Source organism: Euleptes europaea, chromosome 1 (genome assembly GCF_029931775.1).
Source record: "Euleptes europaea isolate rEulEur1 chromosome 1, rEulEur1.hap1, whole genome shotgun sequence".
In the NCBI taxonomy this organism is placed as follows: domain Eukaryota; kingdom Metazoa; phylum Chordata; class Lepidosauria; order Squamata; family Sphaerodactylidae; genus Euleptes; species Euleptes europaea.
The window spans coordinates 141730747-141757279 of NC_079312.1; the positions used below are offsets into that span (position 1 = coordinate 141730747).

General features: G+C 43.5%; 1 protein-coding gene across 1 annotated transcript in view; it reads right to left on the reverse strand.

Annotated features, from left to right (window-relative positions):
* Positions 1 to 26533, reverse strand: part of LOC130476773 (ABC-type organic anion transporter ABCA8-like) — a 145924-nt gene that overhangs the window by 61770 nt on the left and 57621 nt on the right. The window contains exons 15-22 of the mRNA XM_056848765.1: positions 26061 to 26200; positions 25747 to 25863; positions 24891 to 25086; positions 17171 to 17334; positions 13756 to 13883; positions 12790 to 12927; positions 6191 to 6298; positions 1791 to 1964 (exon numbers count right to left, since the gene is read on the reverse strand). Coding sequence (XP_056704743.1) covers positions 1791 to 1964; positions 6191 to 6298; positions 12790 to 12927; positions 13756 to 13883; positions 17171 to 17334; positions 24891 to 25086; positions 25747 to 25863; positions 26061 to 26200 — 1165 coding nt within the window. The remainder of the gene's footprint in view (positions 1 to 1790; positions 1965 to 6190; positions 6299 to 12789; positions 12928 to 13755; positions 13884 to 17170; positions 17335 to 24890; positions 25087 to 25746; positions 25864 to 26060; positions 26201 to 26533) is intronic.

Sequence of the window (26533 nt, forward strand, 5' to 3'; positions counted from 1 at the left end):
GGGAGGGGTGAGGAACAGCTGAGCAGCGGCAAGCCGGGCGTGCCGGCGGAAAGGGCGACGCGTGCCGGAAGTGGCACGCGTGCCATAGGTTCGCCAACACGGGACTAGGATCTGGGAAACCCAGAGCCAAATCCCCACTCTGCCATGGAAACTTGCTGGGCGACCTTGGGCCAGTCACACACTCTTAGCTGGCAAGGAATACCAGAGTGACACAGTGGCAGGCAATGGCAAACTACCTCTGAATGTCTCTTGCCTTGAAAACCTCATGGGATCACCATAAGTCAGCTGTGACTTGATGGCAAAAAAATTGTCCTGAAGTATACACCTATGTTGAAGGCAAATTCAAGCAGTATGGATAACTCTGTTCTCACAAGAATCCCACTTTATGGGAATCACAAGAATCCCACTTTCATTTTATTTTGAGGCCTGGTTTGTTATTCTGAAGTCTTTGTCCTAATTTTTATTTTGGGATTTCATTGTTTGATTCCTTCCATATACTGTATATTTACATATTATATTTTACAACCTGGAGGCTTATGAGGAATGGCAGGGGAGAGAGAGTTTGGGGAAAATCCCCCCCCCAAACCCAACCATCTCCAGGTTTCTCTAAGCTCTCAGCGGCTTAAAAGGTAAAGGTACCCTGTGCAAGCACCAGGTCATTCCTGACCCATGGGGTGACTTCACATCCCGACGTTTCCTAGGCAGACTTTGTTTGCGGGGTGGTTTGCCAGTGCCTTCCCCAGTCATCTTCCCTTTACCCCCAGCAAGCTGGGTACTCATTTTACCGACCTCGGAAGGATGGAGGGCTGAGTCAACCTTGAGCCAGCTACCTGAAACCAACTTCCGTCGGGATCGAACTCAGGTCGTGAGCAGAGCTTGGACTGCAGTACTGCAGCTAACCACTCTGCACCATGGGGCTCTTCATCTCAGTGGCTTAAGAGGGCTGAATTGTTCACACACACACACACACACACACACACACACACACAAACTTTCCCTTTAACTGTTCTACACATTCCATCTCTCCTGGAGCAGGCCTAGTTGTCATCTGGTTGCTATTTTGGGAGGGAAGTTATTTTACATGGTCATTTTTTTTTCATACCTGGGGAGTTCCCCAAGTATGTAGAGAACCCTGTCTTGACTGTAGATGGACCTCTTTTTGCAAATTTTGTCATCTGCATTTTGGGAGTACTAAGCTGTCTTGAATTTGGAAGGTATTGGATAGAAATGTTTATAATAAAAATTGTTGAAGTTATTAGCACCTAAGGAGAGCACAGAGGCATTTATGCCTGCTTTGGCCCTTTCTGTCACCACCATGGGTCCATCTGGGAACTAGGGAAGGTCCCATTCATGTGATAACGTCCAGCGTGTCAGAACTGGCTACAATCTTCATGGCACAAATTGGATTTTTTTTTTCCATTCACCAGATGAATCCTCAGAGCACAGCCTAAAACACACTGGATCTGGGTAGAACCTGCTGGAAATTTTTGTGGGAGACCCTCTAAATTCCACAGTTCATTCCATGCAGCTAAAATCCCAAATTTTACACAGGATTTCTTGGGTTTTCTAGAACTTGGTAGTAACCATAATAGTAAACAGTTTGGTTGTACAATTGGCTGTGGAGTAAATATTGATGAAACCCTGGCCAACACGCAGACATTGACCAACAGCAACACTTAAATTATTGTATTACCCTAAGCAGCTACAGTTGATAATTTTAATTGAAAAGTACATTTTTTAAAAATACTGTCAAGATAACTTTTTAAATTGATGTAAATAAGCAAACTTACGGAGCAAAAAATTATGATGAATTCCATTCTGTCAATGGATACAGCTTGAACCCACTGTGCTCCAAGTACTAAAAACAGTATAATCCAGTGCAGAGGAATGTCCACTAGAGCTTGTCCACACCAGTATGCTGAAGGAAAGAGTCCTGAGACTCGTAGCTGGGAGTGAATTTTTAACTAGAAAACAATCACAAAATATTTGTCATAATCTTCAATAAACAACTTTGTTTAAATATGAGCCAAGCTGCAAGATCCGAGGGACCGCTTTTCCAGATACACCCCTCAGAGAGCATTACGCTCATCCAACAACATTTTGCTGGTGGTCCCTGGCCTGAGAATAGGGTTGCCAACCTCCAGGTACTATTCAAAATTAACAGCTAGTAAGTGCTTGCAGGAGTATGGTACACTCCTTCAAACTTTGAATGGTATGCTGTTTTAATTGTGTAATTATTTATTTTTATTTATTACTATTTATTCTATTTATTGGTACTTCACAATGGATGGCTTGCTATGGAACTATGCATTTCTTTACAGAATATTGCACGGAACAATCAGAAGGCTTGAGAAAGTCTATACGAAATGGAACTTTACCGGATTTCCATTGCTACTCTACTCTTGGTTCCTGGTGCTTTATGATGTGACTGTGAAGCACACTACAGACTACGAACTGAATTTAGCTGAGCACTGCCGGCATAGCCTTACAATTTGTATTTGTTTTGGAAATTTGTTCTAATGGTATAATTGTTGCGTTAGAAGTGGCTTTGTTTCCTATGTTCCAATACATTATTCTAACTGCAAGTTTTGCATTGTGATTTTCCTGACTTGGATATTTCTTGTTTAAGTGCTATATTTTGAATTCCAACCTCCAGGTACTGGCTGGAGATCTCCTGCTATTATAAGGATGCCAGGTGCCCAGTGGTGGTGGGTAAAATTCCGCCAGTCCACCAGGTTGCACACCGGCCAGCTGAGGGCTGGCAGGCACAGCAGGCACGCACGCGGGCACAGCGTGCGCGTGTTCTGTGCGCGTCACTTCTGGGTTCACCCGGAAGCAGCGCAAACGCTCTGGCAACCTCATCTGAAACTCTATAGAAACCATACAGTTTTGGCCGGGATTGCTAGAGACCTGGAAGTGACGTGGGTGTGCACGCGTGCCACACCAGGCACGCGCGCACACTGTGCACGTCCGCCGCAGCCCTGCAAAGCTCCTGCCAGTGGACCTACGGGGCCTGGCAAGCCTATGCTATTACAACAGATCTCCAGCTGATAGAGATCAGTTCACCTGGAGAAAATGGATGGCATAGCAAGGTGTGTTGTTTTAATTGTTATACAGGGCATAGCAAGGTGTGTTGTTTTAACTGAGAAATATACGGTTGGCAGAGGGAGAGCAGATATTGGAAAACTCTCACATTTTATTTTCTAATAGCAAAGTCAGCCAAATCTTTGGATTCTAGGGTTGCCAGGTCCCCCCACGCCACTGGCAATCCTAGAAGTAGAGAAGGAAGCAGGAAAAAGGGAGAGGGTATGAGGGCTTTCAGGAAAGAGAAAGAGGAAATAGTAGGGAAGGAGAAAATGAGATGTCTCCTGCAAGTCCTTGTGGATTCCTAGTATTTTTTAAAACAAGTCAGTGCCCCTTTCTCTCTTTCTGACACACACCAGTCACACATTATAGTAGCTATACAATAGCGAAGCATCAGAACATGAAAATAGTATCTCAGAGAAAAGAACACTCTCAGGCTAATGAAAGAGGGTGTTACTAATAACATATCTAATTTTCAATTTGGCCAAATCTGTGGATAATTAAAACTGGATACTGAAATAATGAACAGACAAAACAGACCTTTCTACAAACCTGAAAAGGCCCTGGGTGTGCAGAAAAATCAGAACTAAAATAATATTGTTGTTAACCCTGTCCCCAAAATGATCGAAGCAGTGCCTGTAGCTTTAAGAAATGAATGACCTCAACGGCCATTGCTAGGCAACCACAATAATATTGCTGGCTTTCAAGGGTTGGTTTCTGTCAGTAAAAGAAAGGCCCATTCCAGGGCTGTTTTGAGGGAGGACCTGTCATGAGTCAGCCTGCTGAGGCCTTCTTGGAAGAGGAGGACCTTGAAGTGGAGGCCAGGACTGTGAAGCAGCAGACAGGATAAGGGACAAACTTCAGCTGGCAGAGCAGGCACAGATGGGTGAATGTTCCCGTGCCTACAAGCAACCAAGACAGGGGGCTCACCTGTGTTAAACAGCAGCCTTCCACAGCCGCTGGAGTAGCAGCGCCAAAGGTTCAGAACATTCCTACTCAAGGGTAGAAGGAGTGCTAGGTTACAAGCACTACAAAGAGCACTGCTGGCTGACAGCGATAAGGATAATGAGCTTCCTCCAGCAAAGAGTGCTGAGTCAGAGGAACCAGAAATAGCAATAGTGGTTCCTCTTAGGCTTATTTAAACAGATGCTTACATCCAGGCTGGCATGGGAAACTTGTGCTACCTGTGACTGTCCCTGGTTCTGAGCTCTGTGTGCCTATGACCCTGGACTGAACTCTGACTATTCTCTTGGACTACATTTACTACTTGAAAGCAAACTCTACAAGTAACCCATCTTTGATTTTGGATTGCTCTTGACCCCGCTTCCCTGTCTTGGGTCCTGGGTCTTGACAGGACCCATCAACAACCACCAAGTGCTTGGTGGGTGGGAAGGAGAAACGGAAGCAGGCAAAAGTGAGGATATTGGGGTTGCCAGGTAGAACGGAAAAGAAAATATGTGGGGAGGAGGATCCAGAGAAAAAGTGAAATATCCATTTTGAGTTCTTTTGGACTCCCCACCAGGCAATTTGGCCTGGCAGCCAGCACAGGACCATAGTTTTTGCCAAATAGAGGCTGCCAGAGGAGAGAAAGCTAAAGACAGAGTGGCAGATAAAGGTAGGTTGACTTGGGGTGGGAAAAAGAGAAGGAAGCAGGAAAAGGGAAGAAGCTATGGGGGCTTTCAGGGAAGAAAAAGAAGAAATGATGGGAGAGGGGAGATGCCCTCCAATTAAAAACTGTGGCAAACATAAGACTCTTCCCTTAATTAAGAAGCATATTATGAATCTTGAATGTTTGAGTACTACATTCAGAGCATGTTGTGTCTGGTCCTCTCAATATTTTGGTACCCCCCGCCCCGAAAACTCTTCCATCATATTATTATTTAAATATCCCTCACTATGTGTGGGCTTTTTGCCTGGCTAGGTTTAATGCTAATCCTTCTCAGGTTCATCAGGGTAGGTTTTTGAATATTCCATATTCTGACCATCTAGGTAGAAACAACACCTCCTTTCATATTCTTTTTCAGTGCCCAGTCTTGGAAGATCTTAGAGCATCTTTTATTACTCCTTTTCTAGCTTGCCATTCTGAACTTTCAGCCTCAGATGTTTTGTATTTTTTATTTGATTCTAAAATTATTTCAGCAGTAGCCAATTTTTTTACAGTCCTTTCATCCTTCTTGTCATAGCTATTTCAGCTGCTCAAGAATATTGTCTTGTGGGGCTTTGAGTTGAGAAAGGAAAGGGGTTTATCAACCTTCCCTGAGCTATCACAACATGTGTGGTGTAATGGTTAGTGTGTCTGACTAGGATCTAGGAGACCCAAGCTTGAATCCCCACTGTACCATGGAATGTGACCTTGGGCCAGTCACACACTCTCAGCCAGAACCACCCAATGAGTTTGTTGTGCGGATAAAATGGAAGAGTGAATAATGATATAGGACACTATGGGTCCCTATTGTGGAGAAAGGAAAGGTATACATGGAATAAATATATAATAAATATAGCTGAAGATGGGAGGCAGATAAAAGATGTCAGGAAGAGGGGGAAGATTATGATATAGGGGTTGTCAGGAGGGTATACAGGGGCATATGATGTAGCTCCAGTCCTTGTGGGTTCTCTGCTGCACTCCTGGACCCCACCTGGTGGCTGACACCACACACCTGGACTTCACCCAGTGGCTGGCACCATTCACCTGGACCTGGCCCAGACCGATACCACACACACGTCATAGTTTTTCCAGGTAGAGGCTGCCAGGGGGAGGGAAGGAGGGAAAGCTGAAGATGGGGGGGGGGCAGGTAGAGGAAAGTTAGCTGGTGGGTTGGAAGGAGAGAATGAAGCAGGAAAAGGAGAAACGTTTATGAGGGCTTTCATGGAAGAAAAAGTATAAATGAAGAGGGGGAAATCAGAGGGCTATGTTCAGAGAACAGGGATTTTTCTGAAAACCTTCAGAAAAGGTGCAGTTGATACTAGGATTGCCACTGTAAACATAGGTTATGTAAGCTTTCATATGATGTTGACAGCCATATCTTAGTGGAAATCATAATGATAGTCATTGCAAATAAATATTTCATGCATAGTGCCCAGAAATATCTGTACTTATGTATTTTACCTTGTGGTCATGAATGCTGTCCATTGCAAAGTGTGGTGCAAAAGCAGGAAATAAAACAATAACCGCCAACAACTGAACTATGTTATACCATTTATCAGTGAGGGTAGGCTGGAAAAGGAATAAGAAAAATAGTTTACCAAGAAACCTGCCAGGTTTATAATAAGTATTGGTGCATTTAGTATATTTAGAAATTGAAAACAAAATTTAAAAAGAGCAATTAACTACAGGTCTAGAGGCAAGCAAATAGTAACCAAACAGAACTTTGATCAAGTAAATGAGTGGGTCATGGCAGGCAATCTTTGTGCAACTTGGGGTGTGCATGGACAACAAGTTGCTCAGCCTGAGCAGCCAGGCTAGAGTCATAAGCCTGCAGGTTCCTTGTGTCACCTGCCCCCTGTTTCACTAGGTTGTTTTTTTTTAGTGAAGAGTTCATTTTATTGCATTAGCTCAAATCCACAGCAAAAAATTAAAAAAAACAATCATAGTATCAAGTAAAACCAATATATTATCCATTAGAAGATTAAAATACATAATAAGTACTTAAAACATCCAAGTACTAACCAGCACTGACCCTGATTAGCTTCTGAGATCTGATGAGATTAAGCAAACTTGGGCCTTCCAGTTCAGAGCACCCATGCGGAGCCTCACTGCCACATTCTGTACCAGGTAGAGTCTCCCAATCATTCTCAAGAGCAGCTCTATGTAAAGTGAGTTACTGTAATCCAGCCTAGAGGTGACTGTCGCATAGATAACCACAGCTAGATCCATGCGGGAGAGGATAGACATCAACTACTGGGACCATCGGAGATGGAAAAATGCCGCTTAGACCATGACTGTGACCTGAGCCTCCATAGACAAGGCCATCAAGGGCATCAAGGCCAGACTCTTAACGGCAGGTGCAGATGTTAGTTGCATGCCGTCAAGAGTCGGGAGCCAGCATCCTGCCACAAGCCACCCCAACTGAGCCACAGTACCTCCGTCTTCGCTGGATTCAGCTTCAGGCGGCTGTTCCTCAACCATTCAGTCATGACACTCAAGCACCTGGTCAGTGTGTCCGGGGCAGAATCTGGATGGCTGTCCATCAACAGATAAATCTGGGTGTCATCAGCATATTAATGACATCCCAGCCCGAAACTCCAGACAAGCTGGGCAATGGGGTGCATATAGATGTTAAACAACATAGGAGAGAGGATTGTACCCTGTGGCACTCCGCACACCAGAGGGTACTGCTGTGAAACCTCCTCCCCAAGCGCCACCCTTTGTCACTGACCCTGCAGGAAGGAGCGCAACCATTGAAGAGCTCCAAATCCCAACATCGGCAAGGCGGTGGTCAAGAAGGTCATGACTGACCATGTCGAAGGCTGCTGACAGATCTAAAAGTATCAGCAGCCCTGACCCACCTCAATCCAGTTGTCAACGGAAGTCATCTGTTAGGGCGACCTGAGCCATCTCTGTCCCATGGCCAGGGCAAAAACCCGACTAAATGCGTCCAGCGTTGATGTATCATCCAGAAACACCTGTAGCTGCTTGACGACTGCACTGTCTACTACCTTACCCAAGTATGAAAGGTTCGACACTGGGCAGTAGTTGGAAAGATTCCATCTAAAGATGTTTTTTTTTTAAGAGCAGCTATACGACTACCTCTTTCAAAGCCCCAGGAAAGGTCCCTGAGCTAGCCTTGACCAGCTAGGAAGGGCACGAGTCCAAGAGGCAAGAGGTAGGCTTCACAGCTAACAGGATTGTGTCCACATCAGCCTCCGCAAGCCATCTGAAGTGGCCCAAGCATCTGAATAAAACTGTGGCCTTTGTTAACCCACTTCCTAGTGTTATATGTTATTTTCTTCATTTCCGCACTGTGCTGCTCATGCACTTAGGACTGCAATGTTGCTTAGATTCAGTTCAATTCAATTTAATTTTATATGGTCATTGACCAGCAAAACAAATATTCAAAAGAATTAACATGTTTAAAAGGATAAAATATAGCAATACATCTGTTCATAAAACACTATTTAGGATTAAGTGTTTACAATAAAATTAAATATTTATTTAATATTACCCATTCAGTGATATATTCTACTTCCCTTATCAGAATTAGACCAAGTGCTTCTATGTTTAATACCCAGCCTTGCGTATTTATAAGTTATTTCATTATTCCTGTTGGAAAGTATTTTCATTAATTGGATGGATCTTTGACTAGTTGAAAGGCTAGCCAAAATGGGTAGTATCAATTCTTGCCGAATTTGATTGTAAATCCAGTAATCAAATAGCACGTGTTCTGTTGTCTCTACACTACCATCCTGGCAGATACACAAAGCAAATGAAGAAGCCTTTTAGCGGCATCTGGTTTGCCTCTGTGAGAAACAAGATATTGGATTATATAGATGGCTGAGAAACTGAACAAGGCAGGCACCAACACTCAGAGTGATTTAGTGTTCGACTTGGAAGATGTGAATACAGAGGACTGAAATGGGAGCAAGAAAGAGGCCTGATGATAAGGATGACAAGGAAGGTGTAATGTGCCTTCCAGTAAGTAAACAGACTAAAATAGCAGATTATTTCATACCAAATATCTCAGATATTTACAATGTGCTGGTTACAAACTATTTCACACTTTTGACAGGAAGCCCTGACAATACACAGGAGGAGGAAGTGGTTAATGAAGCCAACAACAATGATAAAAGATACAAAGAGAAACTTAATTTAAAAGAGCTAACTCAAGATATAGAGTGCAAAAAAAAAGATATAGAGTGCAAAGAGATTGATAACAACATGAATAAAATATAGAACTGCTTGATATAATAGCTAAAACAGTTAGCGCTATCTTTGACTCTCTAAAAGATGCAAAAGCTTATTTTGAGAGGCTGTCCTGAGTGGTAATGGATCTAGTTAATGAGAGGCAGCTGGGACCAACTGCCTGTAAATCTCCTTCTCCTCCTCAGGTGCACGCTAATAACGTAGCCCCTACTCCTAACAAGCAAGAGAGAAATGTACTTTCAGAAAAGAGTAACCTTACTCAAAATTTGGTATTGCGATGTAGTAGAGTGTGCCTGACACTTTGCCCTTATAAAGGCCAAATACCAGTGTGGAACACTAAGAGGCTATTAAGCATCTGAGTAGTCTACTCAAGTGGAGCACCACATATGTGGATCTAGTGGTGATTGAAGCTCTCAGTAGCCCAAAACAGATACAGAAATGTTGCTCCTTTTTAAGTCCCCAAGAATCCCATCACTATTATTAAAACAGAAATGGAGATTAAGGCAGAAAGGGATTTTTCCAACTAGACTATTTCAGAATACTACGACTTCTCCACTCCTCCCCAATTATCCACCAAAAATTGTGTGGTAAAGGAAGGAGGTTCTTCCAGAGGGGATATAATGGAAGCAACACAAATAGACTTAATTAATTGGACTGAGCAATTAGAAATGCCTTCTTCTAGAGCTGTACAGTTGGGAAACTCAATAGAGGAGGATTTGGTGCATTTTGTACATTTACCAACGGAAGACCAAATGGCAATAAAAGGCAAACGTGAGGATCTTAGGAATGAATTGATGAGAATTAAAAAAACTTCCCTTATCTCAGAATGTTGCCTAGATTGTATTTTTGTACTATGAATGTTTTAGTGTTTTTCTTCAGCTTTGGTCTTATTTTCGATATTAAAAATTTATACATTTTCACTGATAATATCACTTAATCGAACTAGCAGATTAGTCAACAATTCCAAATTGGCTCTCATTTGGGGTTTTGATCTCCATCTAGGGTTATAACCACTAGGCAATGGAAATATTGAAAATGTAAAGGCATTCTCAGGCAGGTATATGCCTCTTTTTTTCCTGTTGGGCTATATTACCAAAAAAATCCAATTAGGATCAGCAGACTTCCCAGCAAAAATTTCTTTGTTCCCATTCAATCCATTGTGACCACAGGGTGAATCCTTTGAACAGCTATTGATTTTATTCAAGGTATGCTTTTGAAGCGATTTCTGTCCTGAAAAAAATTGTTGAAATACCTTGTATATTGGCCTTCTTGGATTTAGTCTTGTCCACAGATGCATTAATCTCTGATACACTGAGGAATAACTTTGCAGCCAATTTACTAATTAACAGACACAATGTACCAACAAAATCAAGATCAGACACAATTGTCTCCTTGGCACACTGAGACAATCCAAAGGAAGTGTTTTGGACCCCACCACGAGTATGGATTTCCTCTTGGAAAAGGAAGTAACCCATTCATTCCTAATGTGGATTTAAAATATGTTTCTCATTTGTAAGTGCTTAATAATTTGGAGTTGAAATAGGAGTACAAAGCCTTGTTGACAGGTCTATTTTATCTAATGTATGCTGCTACAGGTAATTATCCAACAGATTGCTTTAAAGGACCTGGATGGCTCAGGCTAGCCCAATCTCATCAGATCTTGGAAACTAAGGAGGGCCAGCCTTGGTAAGTACTTGGAAGGGAGACCACCAAGGAATTCCAGGGTCACTATGCAGAGGAAGGCAATGGAAAACCATCTCTGTAAGTCTCTTGCCTTGAAAACCCCGTGGGATAATCATTGACTGCACTTTATGCACACAGAAAGGTGGAGGGCTGCCATTAAAAAGCTCTCTGGCTGGCCTACAATTCTTCTTCTGCTTATGAACCACACCAGACGCCAATCACGCAACCTTGCACCGATTGTTAAGTGACTTGTTAGCATAGTTTTATCTTACACTTAACTCCAGAAACAGCTGTTGTTCACCATGTAAGTTTTCGGTACAGTAGCATTTGATTAATCAAATATGTGTGCGTTGCAGCTCTAAAAACCTCTAAATAATTACTTCAACCCCTGCACAAAGCTCCCATCTGTTTCCTTTTGCCAAGGGAGCTTCAGAAAAGCTTCACAATTCACCAAAGTATCCCAGGAAAGCAGATAAGATAAAGTCACTTTCAGCTACAGTGCATCCATCCAGCTTATATTTTAACTAGTATTTCTTTCTTACTGAAATAATGATCATTAGAAAAGCTTCACATTTAGGCGTTTCTCATCTTCAGGTAGCAAGTAAAAAAAGGTTTAGAGATCTTCCTCTTTTAGTGGTATGGCTCCCACATCATGAAATCCACAGCTAGGAGGACCCATTTATCTAGTATTATTCTCTACATACAGCAATAGCACTGAAATTCAACTGAGCCAACTAGCAACTCTCTCTTCCAGCAAGCTCCCACAACAGCACAGAGTTATTTATTTAATTTTATTTTTCAGATTTATAGTACATTCACCCCAGTGAGCTGGCCCAGGCCAGATAACATCATTTAAAAACTAACAATCATATTGTTTGGGTTCCAGTTAACCACTACTGCCCCTCTGGTATCTCTGCAAATGCTTCTTCCCTGAGGCCACTTTTCCACTAATTTTGCAGGATAAATTTGATTGGTGGGGGAAGGTCTAAGCAGCCATTGATTCTACCTTGAAAATCCCCTCCAGCATTATAAGAGAAATGTGGGGTTTGGTACCTGCTGTTTCCCACATAATATACATTTTTATCTTTACACACACACAAGTACTGAATGCAAAAAAATATGTATTTGACTGTAACTGACCAGGATTCTTTTATGTAGCGAAGCTGGATTCTTCTAAGACCTCTCCCTACAGAGTGTCACCAAAGCTCCAGCTGGTAGCATTTACATCGAAGTTGGTTGTGACTCCTTAATGTGCCACAATAGTGGTGTTTTAAAGAGGATATAGTGCAATCCTAAGCAGAGTTGTGTGTGTGTTAAGTGCCATCAAGTCACTTCTGACTCATGGCGACCCTATGAATCAATGTCCTCCAAAGTGTCCTATCCTTAACAGCCTTGCTCAGATCTTGCAAAATGAGGGGCGTGGCTTCCTTTATAGAGTCAATCCATCTCTTGTTGGGTCTTCCTCTTTTCCTACTGCCTTCATCTTTTCCTAGCATGATTGTCTTTTCCAGTGACTCTTGTCTTCTCATAATGTGTCCAAAGTACGACAGCCTCAGTTTAGTCATTTTAGTGTCTAGGGTTAGTTCAGGCTTGATTTGATCTAAAATTTGTGTTTTTGGCGGTCCAGGGTATCCGTAACACTTTCCTCCAACCCCACATTTCAAAGGAATCTACTTTCTTCCTATCAGCTTTCTTCATTGTCCAGCTCTCACACCCATACATAGTAATAGGGAATACGATAGCATGAATTAACCTGATCTTGGCTGCCAGTCAGTGTACAATTACCAATGCTCAAGTCAGTGAGTATAGAAGGGTGTAACTCTGTTTTAGGATTGCATTGTTAATTAGGGCCAAAATGCTCATTATGCAGGAGGTCCATGATCACATCTCCTAACCTCTTTAGTGCAGCACCAGGGAATCTCCCCACCCCCCGAATATGGCAGGAGGGATAAATTGCTTAACTGTCCCTCATGCCAGTTTATTGTCAAAACTGTACCCCTGAAAGTTGTTTGCACGTATGACAATTCTGGTATCTTTAAAACTAAGGATTATTCCACGTTGTAATGTATGTTTAAATTCCATTTTGATTATACAAATGTCCCTCCTCCCATAAAACACACAGACACAAGTAGCACAGCTTAAGGTCCATTTGAAATACTTACAAAATAAAATACGTTATTCCAGATTTGAATATGAGAAGTCGAATTAGACATTTGCAAAAGCGCATTGCTGATGATGTTGACAAGCACCGGAAAGCAGTTCACTACTTCCATGTGACACATAAGTGTGAATCTGTACTTCTGAAGGAAAGCAAGACATTGGGTAAAGAAAGCGGAAATTCATCACTCACATTTCAGTGATGAAGAATCCATGAACACATGAACTTATTCTGTAATTTGACTTGAGTCTCAGTGAGAAAGGCAGACTACAAATGGAGTAAGTAAATAAACTTATGTGATCCTCCTGATACTGATCCAGGCATATAAATGCACACATGAAAATCATCATGTGACTCCCACTATGTGTTCCTTTTGCATGGCTCTTAAATGGCTGCCTTTATCTGAATGTCAGCTAATAAGAATTTGAAAAGGGTATTAGAGAACAGCTGTAGAATAGCTGTAAACAGTCATAAAATATCCTTGCTTTAAAGTTCAGAGCATTGGGAAGCAAATTCTATTATTGGGCTTTTAAAAGCCTATGTGTATTAAAAAAAACACATTCAGAATAATCCTGCTCTGGAGCATAAGTGGGTTTTTTTTTCTTACTTGGAAGTTAATGGCTAGATTAATGCTCAAATCAGGAAAGGGGCTGGTTGTAAATTACATTCCCTTTTTTATATAATTGTAATCAGCTTCTGCCATTTGATTCTGAGAAAGGAGTAGCGGGTACCTATAGTAGCTACCAACCTTGATTACATATGAATGTGATCCACACAGGTACAAAATAGCACATATTCTTGCAGTATAGCTTGATTTTGACTTCATAATAATTTCATAGTACATTTGGTTAATGCCAACCAATAATTGTCTTATTGCAAGTCTACTATTTTCACACTTCTGGGCATCACTACTTATAATAAGTAACCTGCCTGTTTACTTCTAAAGTAAGTAAAACAACATTAAGTTTACCTCCTTTTCCCGGGCCACTTTTATAGCTCCATTGTGTACTAGCTGGTCACCGATGTTACTACCAGTGGCTGTTTCTGCAAAAATATTCTGACTCTTCACAGCATGGATAAAAGTGTCAATACTTGTACCTAAGAAGAAAGTAAAGCAGATTGGTCACTTGACTAGAGAATGAGGTTGAAACATTCACTTGCCAACCAAATAGGGAAGTAACCAACAGAGGCATATCACAGGACTAAAATAATCAATACATAGCGTTTTACATTTATTGCATAACTGTTTAGGGATCTGTGCTGGCAGTGACAGACCAAGAAAGGGATCTTGGGGTGGTAGTGGATAGCTCAATGAAGATGTCAACCCAGTGTGCGGTTGCTGTGAAAAAGGCAAATTCCATGCTGGCCATAATTGGACAAGGAATAGAGAATAAAACTGCTGCTATCATACTGCCCTTGTACAAATGTATTGTGAGACCACACTTGAAATACTGGGTAAGGTTCTGGTCACCACAACTAAAAAAGGATATTGTAGATGTAGCCAAATGGTTGCCATCTCCCGGACTATGTAACATGGTAACCGAACAGACACGTGTCCCAGCCGTCCCAGACCTGTGTCAAGCCCAGACGCTATGGAAAGAGAAGCCACTCATGGAGAGCCAGAAAGAATCCATTTTCTCTGTGCACAGGCCAAGTCCCCAGCAACAGCCATGTCACAAGGACATGGACACGCAGGCAGCCCACCCCATCCTCCATCTGCATAATTAATGGCTCATTGGAAGCCTCCGAGATAACAGCAGCAGAAGATCACACCTCTGGCATCGAATGAGTCACCCAGGCGCAGCTCCGCGAACTTTTGTCTTGGACCGGATAGTCCCATCTACCGACATCTCCCAACGCTCCCAGAATGTGCTTAGTCAATGGTTTAGGCTTAGCCTGTCTAAATTGCCCCCTGCCCCACCTCTCAGCCAACCACCAAGGTCTTTGTTCATGCAGGGAACCACCCCAGAAAGAGTATATTTAGGGACGCCAGGACACACTAAGCAGCTCCTTTTCATACCCCTATCTCTCGCCTACTGTTACTCTGTTGGGTAAGCGCTGCCCGACCACGCACCCCTCCCACCTTGCTGATCAAGTCACAGGAACCCCCTGCCCCCTTTCCCCTCATCTCTGCCGCACGGAACCCAGGACACCATCTTCAGGATTAGGTGATTATTACCCCATCTTCAAAGGGACCCTGCCAAACTGGAAAGCGTTCTGCTTTTACTACCTTTATTCTCTAGGCTCTGTCTGTATGTTGTGAAAGTCTGTTTCGCTTGTGTGCATATATATAATTGAGTAAAGACCTTTTAAACAAAACCTATCGCCTCCGCCTTATTCTGGGGGTCACGGAACGGGCTCTCGTATACACAGGTTAGATCCCATTTAGTTACGCCTTTGCCAGTTATTAATGTGCTATTTCCCATTTAACCGTTCATAACTGAGAAATTTGGCTAACACAGAGCTTGAGAAGGTGCAGAAAAGAGCAACCAAAATGACCAGGGAACTAGAGCAACTACCCTATGAAGAACTGTTAAAATGCTTAGGGCTATTTAGCTTGGAAAGAAGGCAGTTAAAGGGAGACATGATAGAGGTTTTAAATTGTGCATGGTGTGGAGAGAGTGGACATAATACTAGAAGGTGGGGTCATCTGCTGAAGCTGGAGGGTGAGAAATTCAAAACATAAAAGGAAATACTTCTTTACACAACACATAGTTAAATTGTGGAACTCCCTGCCCCAGGATGTGGGGATGGCTGCCAACTTGGAAGGCTTTAAGAGGGGAGTGGACATGTTCATGAGAGAAGAGTATTCATGGCTGTTATTAAAAATGGATACTAGTCATGATGTATATTCTCTCCAGGATCAGTGGAGCATGCTGAATATATTAGGTGATATGAAACACAGGCAGGATGGTGTTGCTGCAGTTGTCTTGTTTGTGGGCTTCCTAGAGGCACCTGGTTGGCCACTGTGTGAACAGACTGCTGGACTTGATGGGCCTTGGTCTGATCCAGCAGGGTTTTCTTATGTTCTTAAAATTAAAAACTAATCCTTATTTCCTGATTGATAGCCTTTGGACTATAATGTATCTTAGACAGAAAACTACCTTTAGGTAGATTTTTCCTCCAAAAGCATTTTATTTTTAAAAATTCCATTTAAATAAAAAAAATCTGATTTAAATTAAAAAAAACACACCCAGTGTTCCACTCAGAATTGGGCTCCTATAAATCAGGCCCCTAGCAAAACTCTATGTGCTTGGACATCAAGCTGGAATCCTTAGCAGAATTGGGCAACTGTGGACTTTAAAAATGCTTTCCCCTACAGCAGCCATGCAATGGCAGAGAAAGCATATCTAGGGTTGCCAAGTCCCTCCTCGCAACTGGCAGAAGGTTTAGGGAGGCAGGGTTGGGGGTGGAGTCTGGCGTCATCTACATGATGATGTCACTTCCAGTTAATGTGGAAGTGGCAGCATTGCACTGAGGGGGCGCACTAGCACTTGCAAAAAAAAAACCGGAAGTGACATCATCATGTAGATTATGTCAATTGCTCCCCCTCACTTTCCCTGGCCTGCTTCTGCCTGCTGACCAGCTGAGAGTCAGCAGGCAGCAGAAGCAATTGGTGGGCAGTTGCCTGCCATAACTAGGCAATTAGGAAGCCGAAGCATATCACATCCAGAGAACCCCAACCCACTTCACCAAAAACATAACATATTGTTTAGCCCTTACTCTCCTGAGGTCTCCAGAGTCCTTAGATTTTATCCTGCTGTGCATGACTGAGAAGGGCCCTGTTTTAGGGTCTTGGATTTTCTTTTCTTTTTTTAATAAATTTTTTTTATTGCTTTTATCTTGGATTTTCTGATCCTGTTGTCTTGGTCTAGTGGGACCTCTAAGGGATTTCATGTGTGTTTCACACGAAAAGCTCACAAGTAAACTCTGTTCTTGAGTAGGCCTTTGCTATAGTCACTGCTTGGTTGGGTTAATATATCCCTGGAGCTGGTAATCTCATGCGTCTTTCTTCCTGAGTCAGTTGCTGGAAAGATGTAGGCAGCCAAAGTCTCCATGACTGAGCGGCTTTTCCCCTCCACCATTTACCTGATCATCCTCCACCCACTTTCCCCTGTCGTTGACCCCATTCCTGGATCTTTGGTGCATCCATGAATCTCTACAGAAATTATGTTTCAATAGTCTCTCCTTCCTGGTTTCTGTTTTAATTATTGCTTTCTGTGCTTTTAGGTACATATTTTACTTTTGGTTTTAATTGTTTTATGATGTGTTTTTATAATGCTTTGTTTTAACTGTTAGCTCCTTTGGTGGCCCTAATTGGGCAGAAAAGTGAGGAACAAAGTTTGCAAAAAACAAATTAACAATATTCTATTTTGTATCCTTACCTGTATCATTAAGGATCAGAAGCCCAGAGAATCCTGTATCAAACTTAGTTCCTGGCTCAAAATAAAGGCCAGGGTGTAGTTCTGAATTATGTAGGTCCTTCCACAAAGCAAAAGCAAAGAAATGAACAAAAAGGGGAATGAATATAATTCCAGAAAGGAGAAACCTGAAATGAAGAAATGATGCAAATTAAGCACAGGAGAGAAGAGGCACCATATGGCCTTACTATATTAATAAGTTGAGGCACAATGATAGTAATAATGCTCCATCAGTTATTACAACAATTGAATATATTCTGGGAGACTACTTACATGTTACATTACTTATTTATTTTATTTTATTTATTTGGTTTTATACTTCGCCTTTGCTCCCCGGCGGGGCTGGGCTCAGAATGGCTCACAACAACAATCCATGCAATAATTACAAATACAGTAAAACATAAAATCACAAAATAAAATGAAAACAATAATTTCCAGCCCCATTAACATCCAACAGATGGTAATTAACAAAATCTACAAAGTTAATATGATGGCACTCTTTTTGGAGGATAGGGCCACTGCAAGGCCTGTAGATAGCGAGAACCTCCACACAGCAGTTGGTATCCAGAGTAAAAGGTAGAGGAGAGCAATAGGGAGACCAGTGCAAATGGAAAACCAAGGCTGTCCTAACCATATGCCTGGTAGAACAGTTCCATTTTACAGGCCCTGTGGAAAGCCCTGAGGTCCTGCAGGGCCCTGCTCTTACCAGGAAGGAGGTTTCACCAAGCCGGGGCCAGGGCTGAAAACTCATTGGGCTGGGGACTACCAAGAGATTGTTATTTGTCAAATGTAATGTTCTCTGGGGGTGTACCAGGAGAGGCAGTCCCGTAGGTATGAAGGTCCCAGACCATGTAAGGCTTTAAAGGTCAAAACCATCACCTTGAACCTGATCTGGTATTCCAGCTGGAGCCAGTGCCATTGACAGAGCACTGGCTGAATATGCTCCCTCAGCGAGGTCCCCATAAGGAGCCTCACTGCAGCATTCTGTATCAGCTGGAGTTTCTGGATCAGTCTCAAGGGCAGCTGTGACGGATAAGGGGTAAATCTGCAGCAAGAGCTGACAGGCGAAGAGTTGGTGGACCCAGAGAGCTGACACTCTGAGCTGAGAGAGACAGAAAAGACTGGCAGTTTGGGACCCAGCCTGACAGGAGGGCTGTGAAAGCATTCGAAGCTTGGGACCAGCCTGAGAGGAGGCTGTGATAGATTCAGAGCTGGGTGAAGGGACGAAGAAGAAGCAAGACTATACTCTGTGAACCTGAGGGTTCAGTGAAAGCCAAAGCTATTGACACACACAACCTGTGGGAGTGACAGGAGTGAGAACTGGGTTAGAGAGGGCCCATTCTCAAGTCACAAGGGGAATTAGTCTCTGAGGTAGAGCTATTCCGGTAGCAGGGAGGTGTGGAGGATTACAGCCACTAAGGTGGGGTAGTCAGAGAGAGAGCTAGACTGGGGACAGAGGAGAGTCTGAAGCTGAATGACAGAGACGGAGAGTCTGAAAGTCTGAATAATAGTTCTGAGGGACAGAACTAAGCTTGAAACTGAGAACTGAAGGAACTTGAATGAAGAATACATCTATCTCTGAAGTAATCTTGTGCATATAAAGCTGACTTTGAGTTTCCCCTCCAAATTCTGCCTTTTTCTTGTAAACCAATCTCTCTGAGTTCTCTTCAATTAACTTCCCTGTTTTGTCTGTTCAAGTTAAAAAGCCTCTTGTCTCCTATTTCTCACTGAGATAAATACAGGGGTGGGACTGGAGGAGAAGGAAAATAATCTCCTCATAAATACACTCAGGCCAACGCTTTTCCCTCAGCATATACTGCCGGGCTAAGAGAGTGGGATACTGAAGTGGTTGAAAGGGGTGTGTGTCATAGCAGCCCTACCTAGAGTGAGTTACAGTAGTCCAACCTGGAGGTGGCTATCACATGGATCACTGTGGCTAAATAAGGATGGGAGAGGTAAGGCACCAACTGCTGGGCCAGCGGAGGTGGAAAAAGTTTGCCTTGGTCATGGCTGTGACCTGAACCTGCATAGTTAAGGAGGCATTGAGGGATCACACCCAGGCTCCTGATGGCAGGTGCAGTTGTTAGTTGCAAGCCATGAGGAGCCTTCACTGCCATATCATAGGCTTTCATAAACATCCTATAAGATGCTCTTGAATCTTCATCAAGGGCTCGACGCCTTACTCACTCCAGCTGTCTAAGCTCCCACTTCATATTCTGGAGCCCCTCAGTATTCCATGGGGCCCGATTTCAGTGTGGATGAAGAGGGCATCAGGGTGCGATTTCATCAACAGCCATGGAGAGTTGGTTGTGCCAGTCCTCCACAAGCATATCTAGAGAATTGCCAGGGGGGATAAGATCCCTCAAAGCCCTCTGGAATCCAATCAGATCTATGAGTCTTTGCGGGCGAGCTAAAATAAACTCATCTTGCAAACAGGGCAGGAGCAGGAGGCTGAGCCAGACCTTCAAGACGAAGTGGTCTGACCATGGAATTTCCTCAATGGACATCAGACCAACATCTTCCCCAGAAGATCAAATCCAGCGTGTGTCCTGCTTGGCCCCGAAAAAAATTGGGAGAGCCATGGATGACACTATGTCTGAAGCATGCAATGAAGGGGTGGCATCGGCATGGACATTGAAATCCCCCAGTACTATTAGCCTGGGAAAAACCAAAGCCCAGCTTTCCACTGCCTCTAGAAAACTTGGCAGGTATCTGCTGGTGCATTGGGTGGCCTGTACACCAGGCAGGATAGCCAAGCTCTCCTTGGCTTCGCACACCAAGCCCACTCATTTAATAATGGGGATCTTCAGAGCAGATAGAGCCTTGAAGAAGTAAGCCTCCCAGACAAACAACGCTGCCACCCCCCAGCCCACTGTCCGAGACTGATGGAGGACCGAGAAACCTGGAGGGGAGTAAGAGCTTTCAGGGCGATGGTTTCGCCCTCTCACACCCAGGTCTCGGTCACACACACCAGATATACACCTTGGGAAGTAAAATAGCTCTACAGGTCGGCGGTCTTATTGCTAACAGACCTGGCATTGCACAACAACAGTGTTGGAGATTTGTTTTTCCTGGCTGCCCTACCATTGAATCTTAGGATGGGACACAGGTTGGAAGGAGTCCGAGCACAGCCATATCTCTAACTCTTTCCCTTATTACACCAGCTCCCACCCCCATATCTCCCCCATATATGCAAAACTTGTCGCCATATTCCAGTGTTATCTTTTTTAATTAGAAAAGCAGCTCCATGAGAGTGCAAAGCAAGCTGCTTTTCCCCTTACAGGGTTCCCAATATATCCTAATCTTGAACAGGCACTAAAGCCAGCATGGTATAGTGGTTAAGAGTGGCAGACTCTAATCTGGAGAACTAGGTTCAACTCCCCACTCTTCCACATGAAGCCTGCTGGGTGACTTTGGGCCAGTCACAATTCTCAGAACTCTCAGCCCACACGGAGGCAGGTAATGGCACACCTCCAAATGTCTCTTGCCTTGAAAATCCTACGGGGCTACCATTAGACAGCTGTGAATTGACAGCACATTCCACCTCCTTATGCACTTGGAAGATTTTGGAGAATTTTGAGTAGAATAAATTCAGAAGGGTAGCCATGTTGGTCTGCAGTAGGAAAAGCTAGATCTGAGTCTAGTAACACCTTAGATGCAACAAGATTTTCAGGGTATAAGCTTTCAAGAGTCAAAGCTCCCTTCATCATTATTATTCCTTTAGAAGTCCTGTCTTAAATTTTGGAAAGTCAAGTCAGGAAGGAATTTTTTTGTTTGCCATCAAATCACAGCTGACTTATGGCAACCCTATAGGGAAAAGAGAAAGACCCAACAAGAGATGAATTGACTCAATAAAGGAAGTCACGGCCTTCAATTTGCAGGATCTGAGCAGGGCTGTCAAAGATAGGACATTTTGGAGGACTTTCATTCATAGGGTCGCCATGAGTCGGAAGCGACTTGACGGCACTTAATACACACACACACACACATAGGGTTTTCAAGGCAAGAGATGTTCAGTTTGTTTGCCATTGCCTGCCTCCATGTCCTGCCCCTATTATTCCTTGGAGGTCTCCCATCCAAATACTTGCCAGAGTCAAGACTGAGAGTGTATGACTGGCCCAAAGTCATCCAGCAAGTTTCCATGGCAGAGTGGGGATTCAAACCTGGGTGTTTATATGTTGATCTTTCAGCATACCTAACCTCACCTCAAAATTTCCCTTTGATTTATTGGATCTTCTGGAACAGATCTCTTGTTCTTCCTTTCTTGTTCTCTTCTATTTCTTTACCTTGGTTATTAAAATAGTTCTCTTTGTCTCTATGTGTGAGTTGCTGGAATGCTGAATTTAGGCCTCTGGTTCTATTTCTGTCACCTTTTTCTTTTGCTTCTCATCTACCTTTAGCAATTTTATGAGTTTCATCAGGCATCCAGGAATAGTCTACAGGAGAATAGTCATCAGGCTACAGGAATAGTCTTTGCACATTCTTCCTTGATAATATATCTGGTTTCAACCCATAGTTCTTCTGGCTCACATTCACTTCATCTTAGTAATGTAAATCTCTTCTTTATATGGTCTTTAAATTCATCAAGAATGTTGTTTAGCTTATATGTGTCCCAGGAGGGGGCCCCACCCCCCATTCCCGGGTTGAGACGCAGCCCCCACACTCACCAGCCTGCCTGGAGGGGGTGAGTCATTGGGCCTCTCTCTTCCCCCAGCGCTTCACCCAGCCAGCAAGAGGAGGGGGGCCCCGACCGCCGGCCCCACCAGAGCAGCGTGCTGCCGGCCCGCAGGCCCGAACGGAACCGCTGCCGGAGTTGCGGGCCGCCGATGCCCCGGCCCGTCCAAAGCCAGCGAGGGAGCCCCGAGGCGCCGATGCCCCGGCCCAACCGAAGCCAACCAGGGAGTCGCAGGGCCCCGACCCAGAAGCCCAGCCGAGGAGGGAGAAGGCCATCATGGCGGCCCGGTCGGGCCGTCGGCTGCAGCCGGCCTCCCCGGGGCCCAGTTGTTGTGCGGGCGAGCTCGGGCAGGGAACAGGCGCGGGCCCCGCCCGACGTCCCGAAGCTGGGAGGTGTTGCCTCCTCGCCCTTATATGGACTTCCGGGGGGCGGGCTAGGGGCAGGGCTTGGGAGGGACTTCTCTGGCCTGGAGGGTATATAAGGCCAGAGAAGTCTGCCTGCCGGGGAGGATAAAAGCCAGAGATTATCCGCAAGGTGTGTCCTGTGGCATTCTGGCGATGTCCGAGGGAGGGTCGAGCTCTGACTCCCCCTCGGACTGGTCTGAGGCGGAAGAGACTGTCTCCGCCCCGACATCCTCCAGGCCAGAGACCCTGCCAGTGCCAAGGCCCAAGGCGCCTCACGACAATATGTTGGCACTATGAATATTTTGGTGTTTTTCTTCAGCATTATTCAAAGATTTGGCATTAACAATTCATTATCTGTACTACAATTAGTTCCTAGTCTTGTTTTATAAGAGACAATAGAGAAAAGCATTTAGCCTAGCCAAAAGAAAAGCCCTGTAATATTTTGGGACAGTCAGTTGGTGAAAGTAAGATGGAATAGTAAGGGAAGGCAATACAAAAACAAAAATATACAGCAGTCTCTATGAGCCCTACCAAGAGCTGATTGATAGCCAAATGCCTCCAATGCAATAACTAAACAATCAAACTAATACCCAAAGGCTATAGAACTCTGTTCATTCAGCTTACCATGGTAATTCAGTCCTGAACTGAGGGAAATATCATCATGCCCAGTCATTCAATCACCCTGCTGTCCCCCTTTCACCCCCCATGCCTCCTCCTGAGTACCTCACACATCTAATCCCACTGTAGATACTAAACTCATCCTTTCAAAGACCATACAAAGGGCAACTCAAGCTGGTTTTGTACCTAAGCCTACTTCCCCACCTTTGTGGTTAGCTTCCTTCCCAGACCTTTGCCCTTTTGTTGAACCACTGAATCCCTCACACTGAATCCCCAACTTCTTAGAAGATTTCAGTTTGGAGCTATCCTTTGCCTTAAACCAACTTTTTACTTCCTGTTCCAAATCACAGCTCAATGGAGTCTACCCTTTATGATAAAGCAGCTGTGACAAACGTGTTAGGTTCTGCCTTTCCCTAATAGTGACTAATGAAAGCTAATAAGAGACAGTTAGAGAGAGACAGTTGGAAAATGGCAGTTAAGAAAGCAATTAGGATTTGGCAGCTAGGGAATTAGAAGGAGAAAAGAGTCTGACTGAGTGAAGCTGAGGCAAAGAGCTGCTTAAAGTTAAATGGAAAGAAAAATCAATTTATAACAAAAGATCACAACTGCTGGAATAAGAAAACAGTTCAAAAGTTCAAGGGAAATGAAATATTGTAACCTCCATCTTACTTTCTTCAGTGTTATGTTCAAACCATAAATAAACGTTACTCCTTGTTTATTTAACCCTGTCGGCATAATATCTCAGAGAAACACACACACATACCAATGAAGATCTCGTATGTTTTAAAATATGAATAAATTGTGGCAGTATGTGAATGGAAAAGTGTATCAGCCCCCAACCCCAATAACCCCTAGAAGTGTTGGAGTGAGGGCCTGTTTTTAAAGGGGGCTGGACTAACCTGTCTGCTGATGTATCTGTGAGTGACAGAGGGGACCTGAGAGGTTATATGGTCATGGCTCTTTAAAACCATGGTCATGGCTCTCTAGAGACTACAAGGGTAACTATATGTGATGGTTTGACCTATTTGTAACCCTGAACCTGAGAGAGAGCAGTTTAGAGGGTGGCAGGCACTCTGTGTGGCCACACTCTGTGTGGGTGGGGAAGGGGCGTCACAGCAACATATTTTACCGCATTGCCCTCCCCTCCGACCTCGTGGGACTCCCGGGGTCTCCTGCCCAGAGAGGGGGATCCTGGGGGCAGCGGGGCACAGGAGGGGTAGGGTTACTGGCCCAACTTATTGGGAGGCAGCGAAGATGGAGAACAGGGCAGCAGTGAGGCCCGGTGGCCCAATGTTCTCCCAGTGAGCCTGCTAAGAGCCAAGGAGACCGCCGCTGCCCCCGTGCTACAGCTGATGGGTGGGGAGGAGGGCGGGTGGTGGGGAGGCCCAGGCGCCTGCACCAGCGTTTCCCCTCAGCTCCAGCCTGGCATCCTGAAGGAAATGGAGTTTTTCTTAAGAATGATCCTGAGTCTGATTAAGGACTAAACAAAGTGAGTTTATTCAGAAACCACAAACTTGGTAAACGACTGAGAGTCAAGCTTATTTCTAACTAGAGTCCATAACTAACAGGGCAACATGCGGTCTGTTGCTCCTCTCTTTCACTGTAACAAGAAGGAAGAGGAGGGGTGCGTTATGGGAACAAACAAGAACACAGGAAGAGAAGGGAGAAGGATCACAACCTTTCTATCTATCCAACTCTCACACTTGCTGCCCCCTGCTGATTTTCCTTTCTTTAACCAATCTTTATGCACTAGACATTGTATTTCCAACACATCCTCCATTTTGTTCCTCCCAACTGTATCATTCTATGTAGCTAACCTGGTAAGGTTCAAAGTTAATGTGTCATAATCATACCATTACTATATTAGCATTATGTAGTATCTTCAAGAAATTGATCCCCATAATTCTAATTTTTATAATATATCACATCCAAAAGCAGTCTCTGTTCCTAACATACTTAAGAACAGGAAGATTTCACAGAAACTCACAAGGTCCTCCAGAATTTGCTTTCACGCTTGAGCTGTAAGAAGTGCATTCTTGCTATGGCACACACTTGTTGTCTCCAGAGCTCTGTGCCACGTACTGTAGACTTTCCTGAATCAGAGAGCAATAGCAGATTTTGTTCTGTTTCATCAGCGCTGTGCCTTTTCTCTTCCACTTGCTCTCTATGAAGAACTCCATAATCTAAGACAATTTTCAAAGTGCAAAATAAAAAAATGTGATCGCAACTTTATGCACACTGCTTTGCCCTTTGCCCTTTCACTACTGCTTTCTGCCCTCCCCAGTCGCCCTTGACCACCATCAGCGTTGAACAGCTCATTTCCCAGCCAAACTACACATTACATTGGCCATAAATTCACCACAGGAACTTGGAGACATTTGCCATTTGCAAGTTTTCCATGGGAACTGTATTTAGAGCCACCCTTCCTTCTCCCACACTGAGGTTCTAACCAGAATCAGATGCCTGTGGTTCTTTTAAATAGAGTTTCAATGTAGCATGTTACTACAAGTCTCCATGGTGAATACATTTACAATGTAACATGCAGTTTGACCTCCAGTTTCCTCTCAGATCTGAAAAACTGTGAAAGGGAGTTATGATAGTCTTGAACTAGAGTTTTTCTGCTTAAATGTGATCCCTAGCCTCATAGGGCGAAAACGCATGGTCACTTTATCCTCCTTTAATCCCTGTTTCAGCCAGGATTCAGGCTGATTCGAACGCATGCGTTTCACCTAATGTGCGTTCGATCCTGGCTAAAACAGGGATTAAAGGAGGATAAAGCGACCATGTGTTTTCACCCATAGTTTCCCAGACAAAGTAGTAATCACTTCCAAAAAGTACTTTACCTTCTTCAAGTGTTTCATTATCCTCCAGTTTCAAGAAGACATCTTCCAAAGTTGTCATAGTAACCCCATAATTAATAATCCCTAAGTCTGTTTCACGGTCTATGTCACCAAACAGATCTACAGAAAGGGGAAAAAAACCCACATAAAATTAGGATTCCTAGTTCTTCATGTGATCTTGTAAGATCCCTTGTAATTATAATTTTTAAAGAACAACATTTTGAGAAATAACTCATTAAATAAATAATTGCATGCATAGAAAAAAGCAACTCAGTAATTTTGAAATTCTGTATTTACTTATTTAAATGTATAATTACCTGGAAATGTATCCATGTTTTCCAAGGGCAATGTATAACTCAGTTCACTTTCACGTTGTCCTGATAATTTGGCAGCAGGAATGCATCGTTTGACAAGGGATGTTATTTTCTCAGATTCACAAAACTCATTAACTTGCATCCTGTTCATATTAAAAATGCATTTAGCCAAACACTAATGGCCAGATCTTGCACTGACTGACTGATAAGGTTTTCTGAATCAGCTATCCAAAATCTAATTCAGACCCACAAGACTTCAGATTTGTGTAAGTTGAGCAAAAGAAACATGCATTATTTCGGTATTTCTAAAGCAGCATCTCCCCAATTTTGTGAGATCACGGGCAAAACTAGAAATTATCAAAATTATAAAAATTAGTAAAACCAAAGGGCTGTTGCTAAAAGCAGCAGCCATATTTATATTTTCCTTTTTTCTCTGACATAGCACGTAAAAATTATCTAATGTCTTCAAGTTGTGC